Source organism: Canis aureus, chromosome X (assembly GCF_053574225.1).
Source record: "Canis aureus isolate CA01 chromosome X, VMU_Caureus_v.1.0, whole genome shotgun sequence".
Lineage (NCBI taxonomy): Eukaryota > Metazoa > Chordata > Mammalia > Carnivora > Canidae > Canis > Canis aureus.
The window spans coordinates 111,564,227-111,581,259 of NC_135649.1; the positions used below are offsets into that span (position 1 = coordinate 111,564,227).

Here is a 17,033-nt window from a genome sequence, read left to right on the forward strand (position 1 = left end):
CTACTGCTTTACCTCCTAACAGAACAGGTTCTCTAGTTTTGACTTTCCAAAATTACAAATTGAGATTTCCCACTTTGTATAAAAAGTTGCTACTTTTGCATATAAGGAGTTTCTGACATTGTACCTAAGTTGCCTGTAGCAGAGCACCCGCTCCTGGCTGCATCAGTGGATTTTACTTGCTTGCCATAAACTACCGTAACTGTAAATAAACAATTTTAATTCTTGTGTAATAAGACTCCATATACCTTAAAGACATAGTTTTATTTGGTTCGATGATCTATTACCTTTTCAAGTATTTTTACTTGATTTCATGTGCACGAATTTGCCCAGCCTTCAGGGGACATCAGCCCTCAAGAACCTCAGAGAAAGCTCATGAACATGTGAAACAGTTCTCAGGGACCCTTATCTCTGTGCTCTGTAGTGTTGTCATTTTCCTTTGAAATGTATGCCATTAGAGATATCTGATTTAGCAGGACTATTCATGGTCCTCATGTGAGCTTGGTTCCTATTTGGCAATGTGGAAAGGTGAATCGGCAGCAGGAACTGACTGGAACAGCCAAGGAGGCATCTGTAACACCAACTAGAAAGAAAATCATCATCCAAGGATGCTAGTGGAAGGGTAAAAAGTAAAAAGCACCAGCAACCTTGGCCGCCCTGAGGGCATTAATATGTTAGTCCAAAGTGCGTCAAACTGTAAAGCCCATTCTAATCCCTGGGGGTCTCAGTAAAGTGCAGTCTGGGCCAGCAGGTCTGTGGCAGGGCCTGAGACTGCATTTCTAGCAAACTCCTAGGGCAGGCCACCACTGGTTTCTGAGCCACACTGAGTACTGAGGTATAATCCCCACAGTGTGAAGCTTATGTGTTTTTATGCTCAGTGTAGCTTGCTGGCTATCCCCCAGGCACGTAATAATACTTAATTTTCCAACTAACATGGTTACAAATTCTTCCCTTTAAAGGAATACACTTCAGTTACCTGTACCATTTATACGAGCACAACATTTTACTCCATTTGGAATCATAAAAATAGAGTATAACTGTATTTTTATGCAGTATATAAAATCTTATTTTAGCCTTTTATTTTCATGGAGCAATGCACAATTAGGTTGTTTTAAAATGCAGTAAGAATATCATGTAAAGTTGATAGTAACAGCTGTAACATGTCTATTGTCATTTTAGGTTTTTTTTTTTAACTTTCTTTGAAAGCTTTGCTTTTTGTATTTTTTCAACAATACGAATTTTAGTGCATGTACCAAGAGCCAAGCACTGTCATATTTTGATCTGCTTACATCCAGGACTTTTAGCTACTTAAAGCATTTTATTTATTTTTTATTTTTTAAATATTTTATTTATTCATGAGAGACACACAGAGAGGCAGAGACACAGGCAGAGGGAGAAGCAGGCTCTATGTAGGGAGCCTGACATGGGACTCCATCCCAGGTCTCCAGGATCAGGCCCTGGGCTCAAGGCAGTGCTAAACCGCTGAGCCACCCAAGCTGCCATTAAAAACATTTTCTATGTCCCCCCCCCCCACCGAAAACTCTACTTAAAAAAAAAATCCAAACTTCTCCTCTTCAATAGGATTATTTTAGAACTTGCCAGTCATCGTTCCTGAACCCAAACTCAGTAATCAGCAACTGTGGCACAAGTGGAAATCCCTTGATAATGGGGTCAGTGGTTTCATAGAATACATGAATTTATTGCTATAACGCAAGGGATCCTAGCTGAGACAGCCTGGCCCATTCACAAGTGTGTATACCAAGCTACAAACAAGAGCAAAGCTTAGAGGCACACCCAGTTGCCTTGTTGACTATACCTTTGCCAGACGACCATGGATTAATTTTTATGGGGTCAAGAATATAAATATGTACATTTTTCCTATAAAGGATTTATAATTTTCCTATAAAGGATTTATTATTATTATTTTTTTTTTTTTTTCCTATAAAGGATTGTCTTAATTCTATTCCCTTTTAGGAAATAAAGTTTCCTTTAAAAATACCAAAGTTTCAGGAAGCAAATGCCTCAGAAGTGTTCTGACATTAAGCCACCTTGTTCTTTTAAAATGCCGTATCCTCTAAATGTGGGTTTGCTGGTGTAGCAGGATACAAGTGGTGAGTTCCAGAAGTTGTACTCAGAGGAACACAATTTTATAAGGACTGACAGGTTTAATTAAGACAAAGCTAAAACATTTATATGTGGTGATGATTTAAACAAAAACAAAGAGACTGTAAGGTGAATGGGCCTGTGAAGGTCATTAATATAAAAAGGACAAAATGCCCCGCTTTCTACAAAAACTGTGATGGGGAATTTAGGAAAGCAACAATATTAAATGTGGTATAGTTAAACAAACAAACAACAACACAAGAAAGAAAAGGCCCCAGGGAAAAACAAATGTTTTTACACAGTATTTGTCAATGTCAAATTGTATGATGTTTATACCATTAAAATCAACATAATTATTTTACCTTTTGGCATTTTAGATGGAATTTTAGAAAATACCTAGCAAGAAAATAGTCTTGAAAGTGCCTCTTCCTAAGTTCTTTGGTACAATTTGGTCATTTTGTTATCAATCCATTAAGTAAGTACTTTAACAGACATATATCAATGAAAATACAAGAAGTACAAATGTTTAGAAAACCACAATTGAAGAATAAATTATAATTCTGACCTCACAGAAAACAGAACTCTAAAATTTTACTTCCATTTCTGTGGCAAAGATATCCATAGTGACTACACGAATATCTCTAACTAGACTTATATTAAAGAAATATTACATAAAACATCCCTTTTTGATTATTAGAATAACTGTTCTATACACTTTTTTTAAAAAGCAAAAAAGGCAAGTTTCAGCTTGAAAAAAGAATAATCTTGAATTTCATAATTATAGCAATCTTTTGTGCCTTCTGATTCAGCAAGTGTCATCTAGAATTTAATATCAACTATAGAATGTTAAGGATTATTGTTTTATTTCAGGAAAAGCGCTAATTTTCCTCCTGCAGCATTTCCTCTATTTCCTTATCCCAGTTTTCATCTCGTTTCTCTGATTCTGTCACCACTTCATATTCCTGAAGTTCCTGTTGCAGTTCTTTTTCCCAATCTGCGGAATCTTCTGAAAGAAACAAATGAGAAGGAAAAGATTCTCTTTGAATTCACAATGCTTGTTTTTAAGAACTTGGTCAAGTACAGTTCCCTGTGGAAGTCCGAGCCATGGTAATTTTTAATGTCTCCAGCTTCCTCACTGTGTGTACTCAGAAAACCTGACCAAATTTTAACAGTAACCGAAGGGAAATACGATTAGAAAGATAAATCAGGTAAGTGCCAGACATTCAGGTGTTATTTTGCTTTATTAAAACCTCTGCTTTTGGGCAGCCCTGGTGGCTCAGCAGTTTAGTGCCGCCTTCAGCCAAGGGCCTGATCCTGGGGACCCGGGATCGAGTCCCGTGTCAGGCTCCCTGCATGGAGCTGCTTCTCCCTCTGCCTGTGTCTCTGTCTCTCTCTCTGTGTTTCTCATGAATGAATAAATAAATAAATAAAATCTTAAAACAAACAAACAAACCTTAAACCTTGAAAACCAAGTGTTTTAATTTTTTTTGGCAGTGGTGACTCAAGGGAAAGGACACGGTGTGTTGCATGGCCAACCACCAATGTCATAGATATTTATTAGGGGCTTACTGGGTGCCAAACTCCATGTCAGGTACTGTGCGGTGACAAATCCAAAGTGTAACTGCCCTTGAGGTACTTATAATTTAGCTGGAGGGCCAAGACAATGAATATATAAAAGAATATTACGTGTTCTGAATTATAACTTGGGCAGGAATTCAATAAAAGAATAGCTTGCCTGGAGCAGCCAGCCAGCACCTTATGAATCCTGCCTCAGGGCAACTTCCAGTTTCCTGTGGGGCCTGTGCTACTAGCCATCACTGGCAAAAAGGGAACCCACGCACAATCCACTCTAGCTATCGCCTAGAACACATGGGGCTCTTGCCCATTGTCCTTCTGTGGTGGCTGGCAGCCATCTCTATCAGAAACAGGTAAGGGTAGAAGGAATCTGAGGCACCTAGCAAGCCCAAGTTTTCACTTCTCTTCTGGCCTCTCTTTCCCCCAGAAGCTCTTCCTTCCTCTTTTCCCAATTCTCTCCAGAGTCCCTCCGCAGTGTGCAAACAGGGTTCTGGTTCACCTCTGGGAGGCTAATTTTCTCAGGGTGCTCTCTGTACAACTAGGGGAAAGCCAGATTCCTTAGTGCATTGTAAGTCTCAGAAGGCTTCATGAAACACTCTTCATATGATGATTAACTCGACCCTTTGCTTTTCATCCAGTAGAAAGCCAGTCATTTGTCCTGATGTGCCAAAGAAAGCAGCCCTCCCTCCTTCTGCTTGTTCTTTGTCTCTAAATTATTATTATTAAAGATTTTATTTATTTATTCATGAGAGACAGAGACATAGGCAGAGGGAGAAGCAGGCTCCCCGATGTGGGACTCGATCCCAGGACACAGGATCATGACCCAAGCCGAAGGCAGACTCCCAACCTCTGTGCCACCCAGGTGCCCTAAATCATCATTATTATTATTACCAATTAATTAAGATTTTATTTATTCATTCATGAGAGACACAGAGAGAGAGAGAGAGGCAGAGATACAGGCAGAGGAAGAAGCAGGCTCCATACAGGGAGCCTGACATGGGACTCGATCCCGGGTCTCCAGGATCATGCCCTGGGCCGAAGGCGGCGCTAAACCGCTGAGCCACCGGGGCTGCCCCCTATTATTATTATTTAAAGGCAGCCTGCTCCTTCCCAGAAGCAGTACTCTTGTGGCACATAGCAGCAGGGAAAAGAATCTTCTACATAACAGTATAAACCCAAGAGGCGGGAGGGTGGCTCAGTCAGTTAAGCATTTGCTTTCGATTCAGGTCATGATCTCAGGGTCCTGGGATCAAGCCCCATTTGGGCTCCCTGCTCAGTGGGGTGTCTGCTTCTCTCTCTGTCCCTCTCCTTGCTCATGTGCACATGCTCTCTGTCTCAAATAATAAAACCTTTAAAAAAAAAAAAAAGTAGAAGCCCAAGTAGAAGGCTGGAGGGCAGTGTCTCTAAGTGAAAGGGTATGCACTCTTTGTCGCCTGTTGCTAACCACATGTTCAAAGAGCTGAGGTGCCTTGGATCAATCACTTATCCTCTCTGGGCTCAGTTTCTCCTCTCTATATTCCTGGCCATGCTTAAGGCAGAGGGATGTGAGGTCTGGTCACGTGTGCAAGAATCCACCTTCTAATGGAGAACACAGTAAGTTACAATATGTTTGTATATCTGCTTCAGAATGACATTTTCTCCAATCAACTTCGGAATCAGAAAAGAGCACAGCTATTTTGTTTGTCTGGTACCTTCTAGGATGGCTGTCTCCTCCTCCTTTTTGTCAAGAACCAGTTGCTCCATTTCCTTCCTCAGATCCTCCTGATTTAAGTTACAGGCATCAAAGGCGTCACTGACAAACTCAGAAACCCCTGGGCTGGTAGAAATCTCCTCTTCATCCTGAAATACAACAAAGGAGCTGTGGGAACGGTTTTCTTAAGTGGCATTTAGCTTAGTGTCCCTTTCATCGCCTTCCTCCGCTAGTCAGACGCTCAGCTCACCGCTCTCCAGTCATCTCACCTGCACTGGTTGCTTTGGAGCCAGATGAGCTACTGCCTGAATCTACTAGGCTCTCTCACAGTTCGGGTCACCCCAGTCATTCAGTCCAATTCCTGATGCCAGGGAATTGCCTCAAGTCTTAGCTACAGGTCCTTAACTAGACAAGTGCTGGGCCCCTCTTCTTCAAAGCATACAAGACCCGTATTCATAAGCAGTTTCAAATGGGATCTGAGATAGTTAACATGAGTTACTTCATTTCCAGACATCAACTACTAGGTACAACGTAAAACTGTATTACCTCTTGAGTTTTAAGCTGAGATTTGATTACGACAGGTGGCGTTTTGGGCCGTACTGCCTCTAAGAAGTGAGAATAAAAGAGATAAAAATTGCTTGATTCAATTCTGAATACATATTATAGTAACAACTAAAATATCCACAAGTACAATGATACTAAATAATTTTCAGAAATGAGCTTTTATATTATGCTTTCAAGAAATAGCTAGGCGAAAAAAAAAAAAAAAAAGAAATAGCTAGGCGAGACCATATTTCAACCTCTTTCTTTGGGGTATATATATATTTTTAGGTCATCATATTTGATGCTCCTCATATAAGATTTCCAAACAAGAAATAAATTTTGACCCCAGTGTTAGCTGAAGTCAAATTCAGGAATAGTTCTGCTCTTTCTTTTAGGATAAGGAGAATTCAGTTATTTGTCAAATTTTCCTTTTGTCACGAATGCTAGGAAGCACAAAGTGAAGTGCAACACTCAGCCACAGCTTCCCCTCTTTCTCCTGGGCCACATTTTCTATCTTACAAACCTCACTAGGTGTATAGTCTTTACTGAATCCTGTCTTAAGCCCATTTTGATACACAGGCAGTATTTGGTGAAATGGCATTTTCTAATAAAATTACTGAAAATAAATAGTAAAGAATAATAGACAATTGGGATTCTTTTTTGACATCTATATGCAAAAGGCCAAATTTCACTGTGTAGAGCAACCTCATGACATTTCCCTGACCTGAAATGCAGTGGCAGGTTCTTTTCTAGTGGTCTGTACAACCCGTACCTTAATATACATGGTTTTGCATAATTATTTAAAATTCCATGAACAGGTAAGCCTCTAGTAGGTATAATTAGTACCCATACACAGATATTCATGAAACATTAAAAATATGACCCAAAATACCTTATTATTTTTTAATATCTTTCTTATTTTAATTAGTATTATTGATCTTAAATTGTTGCTGATATTATAGAACACTTCCCCAACAACCAGGGGTCAACTGTCACAGTAAAAGTCCAGCGTGCAATGTAACGGTGCCCAGGTCTGAGCTAGACACTGGTAACTTGGAGTGGAATGGAGCTTAGTTCCGCTCTACAGAGTACAGGACTAGGGAACATCAGCTTGAATGAGAGGCAGAGAAACAAAGAAAAGCAGTGGACTGAATCGGTAGAGGATAGAAGGTATCAAATGTTACAGGGTAAAGGGCAAGGAAAGAGATGTGAAAATGACCAGTGGCCGAGGAAGAAATAAAAAGAAGTAAAACCCCCGAAGAACAAGAAAAAGAAAGCAAAGGAAAGGAAAGCTTGGGGGAGAAGTGTGAGCAGGGTCAGAGAGAGGGCATGAGAATGAACATTCCTTTGGAAAGGAAAGAGTTTTTCAGTAGATGACAATGACATTTTTGGTACTTACAAGATGACAAGCTCATGAGAGTCTCTAAGAATATTTTTCAAGTAACTTTTTTTTTTTTTTTTTTAAACACAGAGTTAAGTCTTCTCTGAATATACCTGTCAGTGGCAAGTCTTCCTCTCTGCCACGGCTCTTCTCCTCCTTCCCGGCGGCCTGCTGCTGGGCGGCCAGGGCTGTGAGCTGGGCTGACTGCTTAATCAGTGAGACACGGTAAAAGTAGTTCCTCCAAAACACTTCTTCCTTCACGCTTTTCAGGACAGACAACAACACATTTGAGAATGCGTGCAACACATGCAAATGCACATGGGGGTTATTTGTTTTAGTGGAGGTGGGAAGAGATGATTTTTCAGAAGCATTTTCAAATCTGAGTGAGGCTCAAAGGAGATTTTACTTGCTTTTGAACTAAAAGCTAAGGAACAGGATAAAAAGAATAGCTATCTTCTCCACAGCAGCAAAAGACAACTTACAGAACACCAATGAAACCTCCATATTTCTTGGTATTTTAATGATACCAACATTGCCCTCAGCAAAAACAAACAGGCACTGTTGTGAAACCAGCACATCAACCTGGGAGACTGCAAGCACAGCCAGCCAGGACTTCACTGGATTTGCTGTTTGCCGAAGGATTAAGAACTTTCCAGCAGTGACAAGAAAGGATTGTGGGTGTTGCTCCTTATGAAAGGAAATGTCTGGCAGCATGCAAATAACTTGGGGATCAGTAAGAGTGAGGTGGGAGATGACTGATAAAAAGACTAAAGTGCAGTTCAACCAGAGGACCCTCAGGGGTCCTCAAACTTGTCTGCATATGAGAATCACCTGGCGGGGGGTGCCAGGGACCAAGTAGGGTAAGGTGACTGGCCACATGGGGATGCCTTGGAATGGGGAATGTCAGCCTGAGCCGGGAGAGGAGGGTGTCTGAGCAGGGGAGTGGATGGTGGCAAAAATGGAAGATTGGTTACATGCAAGGGGTTGATCAATTAAATAAAAATATTAAGGAGAGTGGAAACCAAGATTCTCGTGGTCAGAGAAGGGAGTTACAAACATTGAAAGGGAAAATTCTAGAATGATCCCTGCTGTGAGGTAGCACCATGAATACATGGTTTTCATTCAGTAGAGAATGTATGTGAATATACATGAGCACACAAATATTCCCTAGCTCTGTCCACTGAGTGGACCAAGGAATAGTGACACCCCAATAAGCAATGAACATGCCTAGCGCTCAGATCTTGGTGTCTGTACACCATTTATAATGATGGCAACGATTATAACCATTGCATAAGACAGGATGGTGAGTCTATACAGATACAAATAAATACATGAATATGTCCCAAGTCTGATGAGGAATGGAATAGTTTTACAGAGTTCAAAGTACCTCCCCCAGAAAATACTTATTAATTTCAAAGAGAAAAGAAGTAACTTCACAGTCAAGAAGTCTGGCAGAGGGATGCCTGGGTGGCTCAGCAGTTGAATGCCTGCCTTTCATTCAGGGCATGATCCTTGGTCCAGGGATTGGGATCGAGTCCTGCATCGGGCTCCCCGCAGGGAGCCTGCTTCTCCCTCTGTCTATGCCTCTGCCTCTCTGTCTCTCATGAATAAATAAATAAAATCTTAAAAAAAAAAAAAGTCCGGCAGAAACCACCTTCATCAAGTGAAGTGCCCACAGTGTAGGCAGTAAAGGGGACAAAATGGCAGCATACACCACCTGATAGGGTGCAACAGATTATAGGACACTGATGAGACACAAAAACGAAATGCACCATGTGAGCCTGTACTGAGTCCTTTGCTAAAGAGGACACTGGGACAAATGGGAAACCTTGAATGGGGTCTGGGAATCAGATGGCAATAATGCATGAGTAACTGTTTCCTCATTTGGAGGGTTACGTTGTGGTTATGTAGAAAGACTTGTTTGCAGGAAATACACACTTTAGTGTATTTAGTGAATGCTTTAGCATTCAGGAGTGATGGAGCATCAGGTCTCAAAGGAGTGAAAAAAAAAAAACTTTTTATGCTATACCTCCAACCTTTTTACATAAAGGTGTGATTGTTTAAAACTAAAAAATAGGGCAGCCCAGGTGGCTCAGCGGTTTAGCGCCACCTTCAGCCCAGGGCCTGATCCTGGAGACCCAGGATTGAGTCCCATGTCGAGCTCCCTGCACGGAGCCTGCTTCTCCCTCTGCCTGTGTCTCTGCCTCTCTCTCTCTGTGTCTCTCGTGAATAAATAAATTTTAAAAAATCTTAAAAAAAAAACAACGAAAAAACAACATTGATGACTATGCTTACCTCAGAGCTATTAAATAAAATTCTAAGGGTGGAAGGCAAAACAAAATTCAACCAAAAACATAAAATGTATACCTCCATCACCTAACTAGCGATGGGGCTGGTGACCTGTGGAGTATTTTTTTTGTCTGGAGGAGTCACTCATTTTGTGTTTCCAAAACATTTGCTAATAGAAGTGACAAACCAGGGGGTAAGGAGAATGTTCTCTACCCCCTGGTTTACTAGAAGGGATGCGGGGTCTTAGAAAAAGGAAGGAATAGAAAAAAATCAACAAGAACTAAGAGAAAATTCTGAGACCTGGCCTTATGGATGAGAATAGGCCTCAGGTAAGACCCAAGAAGAACACATGGTTGTCACATCTGTGAATGGTGAAGCTGGGCCAGGAGACAGAGGCTGGCTTTATTTTTTTTTAAAGAGAGGGAGTGGGGGAGAGAGAGAGATTCTTATTTGTTCATTCATTCACTTGAGAGACAGCACAAGCAAGGGGAGAGCCAGAAGGAAAAGAATCAGACTCCCCATTGAGCAGGGAGCCCAACATGGGGCTCGATCCCAGGACCCTGGAATCATGACCTGAGCCAAAATCAAGAGACGGATGCTCAACTGACTGAACCACCCAAGTGCCCTAACAGAGGCTAGGTTTTTTTAAAAAATATTTTATTTATTTATTCATGAGAGACACTGGGGGAGGGAGGGAGGGAGAGAGAGGCAGAGACACAGGCAGAGGGAGAAGCAGGCTCCATGCAGGGAGCCTGACGTGGGACTCCATCCCGGGTCTCCAGGATCACGCCCTGGGCTGAAGGTGGTGCTAAACCACTGAGCTACCAGGGATGCCCCGAGGCTAGGTTTTTAAGTGACAGAGGTAAAATACAAGATTATCCACAAGGCTAGGCTGGGTAACAAGATGACATGCTGCTAGATGCAGCCCATCTTTTCTTTCATTAATTCCACTAATACTTACTGAGTGCCACATACATCAGGCCCCATGCCAGGTGATGCGGGGATGAATAAACCAAGTTATCTGCCAACACAGGTGGTCACAGGAATAATGACCTCTTACTTGTTAAGCTCTTACTATGTTAAGTAAATGCCAAGTAGCATTTCCCAAACTCACGTGCTCTCACAAACCTCTTTTTCTTATAACATCTCTTGGAAATAGTTCAGCAGGAGGCAGACCTAGCTTAACAGTAGGTCGTGAGGCACTATAGTCAACCACACATTTACCTGACCAAAAGAGAGTATGCTGTAGCTGCTAGAAAAGCTTAACAAAATCTTAGGCAGCATTAAAAAGTAATACAAAGGGTGCCTGGGTGGCTTAGTTAAGTGGCTGACTCTTGATTTCAGCTCAGGTCATGATCTCAGGTCCTGGGATTGAGCTCACGGTCAAGCTCCCACTCAGCAGGGAGTCTGCTTCAGGATTCTCTTTCCCTCTGCCCCAGAGCCCCATCAAATAAGTAAAATAAATAAATCCCTAAAAAGCAACACAAGATATACTATAGTGTGCTGCAATTAGACAACACTTTATATTCACTTTGGAGAATTCACTTTTGGAGGTTAAGTACCTGGATGGTGACTGGGTACAGAGATGAAGATACCCAGGAAACAAAAAAAAGAACTAAGGTCTTTACCTGGATAAGTTCAAGAATCTTAAACCATGAACATCACAGACAGAAGTGAGTTTAGCTTCCCATGAGGTAGTGAGCTGCCTGAATATTTTTAAAGTCACTTAAGTCTGAGCTCCATGAAATGTCCAAAATGAATCAGGTGTACCATCAATTTACAGCAGATTATGGGCAATGTTTGCTCTCTTGATAAAAACAAACATCTTGACTGTTTTCTTTCCTCTTGTTTCTTTCTCTTTTGTTTCTTTGTTTCTTTCTTTCTTTCTTTCTTTCTTTCTTTCTTTCTTTCTTTCTTTCTTTCCTCTTGATATAAGAGGAAGAGGTCACAGAGGCACACTAAAGAAATGTTCTGTTACCCTCTGGACAGAGTTACAATGCCCATGACATAATAAAGATTCTGAGGACCCCTATGATAAAGAAAACCATGGAATATAGCAACTCCCAAATGTCTATTTTACCACTTATGCTTTCACGGACAATTTTAAGGCATTAGAATGATATATACATCCTCTGGGAAACAATGGGCGTAGGTCACTGTCCAAGGCTGGAAAGGACTTGTGATTTCTCTACTGCCATCAGAGTGAAGGCCTCAGAGGGTGTCTGTGATATGAGAGCAGGGCCCTGTCTCATACCAGCATTGGTGTTACAGGGAAGTGTTAAGCACTACAAGGTATTTTGAAATACAGAGTGTTTGATTTTTTTTTAAAAGGTTTTATTTATTTATTCATGACAGACACACACAGAGAGAGGCAGAGACACAGGCAGAGGGAGAAGAAGGCTCCATGCAGGGAGCCCGACGAGGGACTCGATCTCGGGTCTCCAGGATCACGCCCTGGGCCAAAGGCAGGCTCTCAAACACTGAGCCACCCAGGTGTCCCTTGATTTATTTTCTAAATTGTTCCTATCTAATGATGGCTTCTGTTTACAAAAAGTGTCTCAAGTGTTCAAAGTTTCACTTCTGCATGCCAGGAAGGGAAGTCCTAGATTTGTGTGTGATGGCTCATTTTTTTTATTATGGAAGTTTCAACAAAAACAAAAATGGAGTGACTAGGACAAAGAAGCCCATGTACCCGTGACCTAACTAACAATCACCAATATTTTGCCAATCATGTTTTATCTATGCCCCTCTCCCTTGCACGCACACCTTTCTCTGGGTGTAGGATGGAATATTTTAAGGCAATGCCAGATATTACATCCTTTCATCCACAAATATTTCAGTAAGCATTTCTAACAGATAAAGAATTATAAAAAATGACAACCCTAATCTCTAAATCATCCCTAACAGAATTAATAGGAAACTGGAATCATATTACTCAATAGACAATTTACCTAGCCAGCAACAAACTAGAAATATGATTTACCAAATACAAATTCTCCAAATCTTTTATGAACTTTAAAATTACTCTCAGCAGTGAGAGGAAGTCCAGAATTGTCAATAACTCAAACTATGGAATCAAAGCTAGCTACCTGTCTGCCATGAGTACCCCAGGCCACATGCCCCAGCGTCCCCGGGCCTCTGGACAGTCCCAACAGCACTGGCAGGGAACCCACTGTGTGGCCCAAGGTGATTCAAATGTTCTTCAAGTTGATGGAGCCTTTAGGTGCAAAGGCCACCTGAACCCCAGAGCTTTGTTACTCTTATCTCAGAAGGAAGCAGTTAGGGCAGCCCGGGTGGCTCAGCGGTTTAGTGCCACCTTCAGCCCAGGGTGTGATCCTGGAGACCCAGAATCGAGTCCCACATTGGGCTCCCTGCATGGAGCCTGCTTCTCCCTCTGCCTGTGTCTCTGCCTCTCTCTCTCTCTTTCTGTGTCTCTCATGAATGGATAAATAAAATCTTAAAAAAAAAAAAAAAAGAAGGTTGCAATTTAAAAAAAAAAGAAGGAGGCAGTTATTCAGAATAGGTGCAACCCCGAATTCTGAGATGAAAGAGCTTCCAACAGATATATATACATGAACTGTTCAAAAGCCAACTCTCGGGATTTTGTGAGCATAATAGTTAAGAACAGATCAGATGATATATTTTTTTATGTCCTTAACTAAAAATAGCTCCTTTATTTATTTGTTTGTTTGTTTGTCGTAAAGTAACCTCTACACCTAATGTCAGGTTCAAACTCATGACTCCGAGATCAAGAGCCAGGTGCCCTAAAAATAGCTACTTTAGACACAATCTAGGAATTAGATTTGTAATGAGATTTTAGCCATAAAACACATGTTTTTCTTTTTAGAGGGGGAAGGGAGAAGGACGCCTGGGTAGCTTAGTGGTTGAGCATCTGCCTTTGGCTCGGGGGCGTGATCCCGGGATCCGGGCTCCCTGCATGGGGCCTGCTTCTCCCTCTGCCTGTGTCTCTGCCTCTCTCTCTGTGTCTCTGTGTCTCTCATGAATGAACGAATAAAATCTTTAAGCAAAAAGAAAAGGAGGTGAAGTGAGAGAAGGGCTACAAAAATCCACCTCCAACATGTTAATAATTATGAAGAGTTTCACTAAAAAGGAAAAATAAGTAAAAGGTTAGATATAACTATTGTTCCGGGTCTGGAAGAACACTTGTTCTCTCACAGACAGAAGATCTTTGCTCCCATATGAACCAAAGAGCTAGCAAATATTTGTTAAAACCCCTGTTTGGCCTGCTAAACAAAGCACACAATGAACATGTATATATCTGTGCTCCCTTTGAAAACACTTCTAAAATAATAGAAAAGACATTAAGTAGATAAAATCCACACGACAAAGAGAATTGGCCAGGAAACCACAGCGGAAGCCAAAAAGGTAAAGGGCAAATAGTAATGTACTCCATCGACCAGAGAGTGTGCAGGAGGGCCAGCCAGCAAGAATAGGCCTGTCTACATGATCCTGGGGACCTGGGATCAAGTCCCACATCAGGCTCCCTGCATGGAGCCTGCTTCTCCCTCTGCCTTTGTCTCTGCCTCTCTCTCTCTCTCTCTTTCTCTGTGTCTCTCATGAATAAATAAATAATATCTTTAAAAAAAAAAAAAAAGAATAGGCCTGTCTACCAGGCATCGGCTCAGAAAGACCCAGGGACAGGAGGCACCAGGCATCTCTGAAGGCTGGTGGAGGTTTGGCTCAAGACAAGAGGAATGGTGGCAAGGAGTGGCCAGCTGGCTCTGCCTCCCACACTGCCCCTTCCAGCCAGGGACTGTGTTCTCATGCAGCGGAGTGTGACAGTTAACTATGAGCTAAACCACTCCACACTCAGATAGCTGACATGGCTGAGAGGGGTCAGGCAGGAGGTGGATGAGTCCTCTTGGGGGAGGCCACCTAGCCCTCGGCTACTGAGCCTCCCTCTCCAAAAGGCCTGTGGGAATGCACAGCTCTAAGTGTTCCTTCACTACGGTCCCCTCAGATATGTAGGGCAGGTAAGGAAAACCTGCAACATGAACGACAGAGCTCAAGACAAACATGAAGGCTTTGAAGAAAAGCATTGAGACAAAAGAGTATTTCAAGGAAACTATACTTCATGTTCTCAGAGAACAGCAAGATGCCGTACCCATCTAAAAAGAATAGAGTGCTGGGATGCCTGGGTGGCTCAGCGGGTTGAGCAGCCAACTCTTGATTTTGGCTGAGGTTGTGATCTCAGGGTCATGGGATCAAGCTCTGCATTGGGCTCCCTGCTCAGCATGGAGTCTGCTTGGGATTCTTTCTCTACTCCTCCCTCTGGCACTCCCCCCACTCGTGCACATGTACATTCTCTCTCTAAATAAATTAATTAAATATTTTAAAAAATTAAAAACAAAAATAGAGTGCTCTAAAAAAGGAACACTCAGAGTAAGAAAGACTGCGGACTAAAAGTGCAGATTGAAAACAAGGAACTGGAATTCAAAAAGGTGATTAAGAGCCCGTGGTGGCAGAGGGGAAAGGAAAGGGACCTCTGTGGGGGGCCTCTGCTGATACCTGTCAGGGTTGTGTCCCTGAAGACATGATGCTTGCACTGGAGCTCCAAGCACAAGCAGGGACTTTTGGAAGAGAAGAGGGCCTTCGGGTAGAGGAAAAAGCTCGGGTGGGAAAGAGGACAGGAACACGTTGCCAAAGGGCAGAGCCTGAGTGGAAAAAAGCAGTGGGCCAGGTCCTGATGAGCTTTGTAGACCTTAGTTTTATTTGGAAGACACGGGTACGTTGGTTGTTTCTGTAGGAACTATGTTCTCACTTCTAACTGGGGATAAAAGAGCACATCTCATCTCCACCCTAAATTTCCTATTAAGTCCATTCTCAGTTTTGATTCTATGGCTCTGTGTGTGTGTGTGTGTGTGTGTGTGTGTGTGTGTGTGAGACAGAGACAGAGAGACAGAGGGGACAGCAAGAGCATGAGCGAGCAAGATGAAGGGCCACAGAGCCTGTTTTTTATGAAGAGAGAGTAGGAACCTGCTCTGGCTCCCATTCCACAATTTTTCCCTGATACTGTGCATACGACCAAGGCCATTAGAACACACAAGTACACGCTGTGTGAACAGCACTGCTCCAGCTCAGGAACATACTGCTTACAGTTTAGGAACAAGGGCGAATCTCATCCTGCTCAGCAGCTCGTCTTCCTGGAGCATGACTAGGGCAACAGGGTACATCTGATCAAAGTCAAAATTAAACTGCACTCCAGCTGGAGGGTCACGAAGGAAATTCCTCTTGTCCTTTGATGAAAAGGGGAAAAACATGGGGAAAACCATAGGATGTGATTAATATGTAACAATGCATCATTGATTTGACAAACACCAAATTCTAAAGATTTCAGTCACAAAGTCGACTAAAGTATCATTAACCTGTCGGCTGACCAGAGTGGAGAATGACCGATCCTGTCATATATTTAACAGTCTCAACTGAAGAGAGCCTCGTGGGAGACCAGGAAATTCAATCATGCAATTAGTTGAAATTAGAGTTTGAAATCATATGAACACGTCTGTTTCAGTGAGCACTTTAGGTATGTGAAAACTAGTGTTGAATAATCTTAGAAAACTGGCTACTTAAATCTTAGAAGCTGGCTATTAACAGCACCGGTCAGTTTCATCTCATCTTGCCCATGTTAGATTTTAACAGTATTTTTGTTTTTGAGAATTCCTACATTAATAAAGCAAGAACAAACCTGAACCAAAATGGATTTTAGTTATTTTACCTTCCAACCTAAAAATTGCAAAGTCTAAAATTGCCCCATCATGTTTCACCTGGATTTCTACAGCTGCAGCTGTCTCCAGTCCTGTTTTTCTTACTCAGAGCAACCCACTTTCTACCCTGCCCAAGAAAAACATGTGTTTTACCTATCACTAAAATCCTTCAATGACTCCTTTGTCACCTTTAAGATGAAACCTAAACTCATCAGAAAGGTATAAAAAGGTCTTCATGATTTGGCTCCTTATCCACACTTCCACCTGTATCCTGCAGTCCAGTCATACCCAAATGCTTACAACGCCCCCTGTCTGAATCTCAAACCCTGCCTCACATCCCCCAAACATCTACACACCTTCCTCCCAAGACAATAACTCAGCTCCAATGTCATCAGTTCTGGAAAGCTTTTCTGAGATCATCCTCTTCCCTCTCCAAAATCAGGGAGATGCCCCCCCTCTCCTCTGTGCTTCATCACCATGCTGCATTACGGTGCTCATCATAGGCAGTGATGCTGTGTGTGCACTCATCTAGCAGCTGTCTAGTAAGCCTTCAGGGTCTTAGAGGGTAGATCTCATCTACCTCCGGTCCTAGGACAAGGTTGGCCCAGAGGAGGTTCTAAAAACAATTTGCTGAATTGAGTTCTCTACCACTACCTAACGACAGCATTACGTCCTAAGTAAGGGGTGCCCCAACACAAGGAGCTTAAAGGGTTACTCTGCTGTAGGCTCT

General features: G+C 42.2%; 1 protein-coding gene across 2 annotated transcripts in view; it reads right to left on the reverse strand.

Moving 5' to 3' along the window:
• Positions 1-242: 242 nt before the first annotated feature.
• Positions 243-17,033, reverse strand: part of SYAP1 (synapse associated protein 1) — a 33,707-nt gene continuing 16,916 nt past the window's right edge. The window contains exons 5-9 of one of the 2 annotated variants that reach the window (XM_077888323.1): positions 15,696-15,835; positions 7,403-7,551; positions 5,912-5,970; positions 5,367-5,514; positions 243-3,103 (exon numbers count right to left, since the gene is read on the reverse strand). In XM_077888323.1, coding sequence (XP_077744449.1) covers positions 2,979-3,103; positions 5,367-5,514; positions 5,912-5,970; positions 7,403-7,551; positions 15,696-15,835 — 621 coding nt within the window. In that variant the 3' untranslated portion in view covers positions 243-2,978. Of the gene's footprint in view, positions 3,107-5,366; positions 5,515-5,911; positions 5,971-7,402; positions 7,552-15,695; positions 15,836-17,033 lie in introns of both variants that reach the window. The other variant, XM_077888322.1, reaches the window with a different exon arrangement.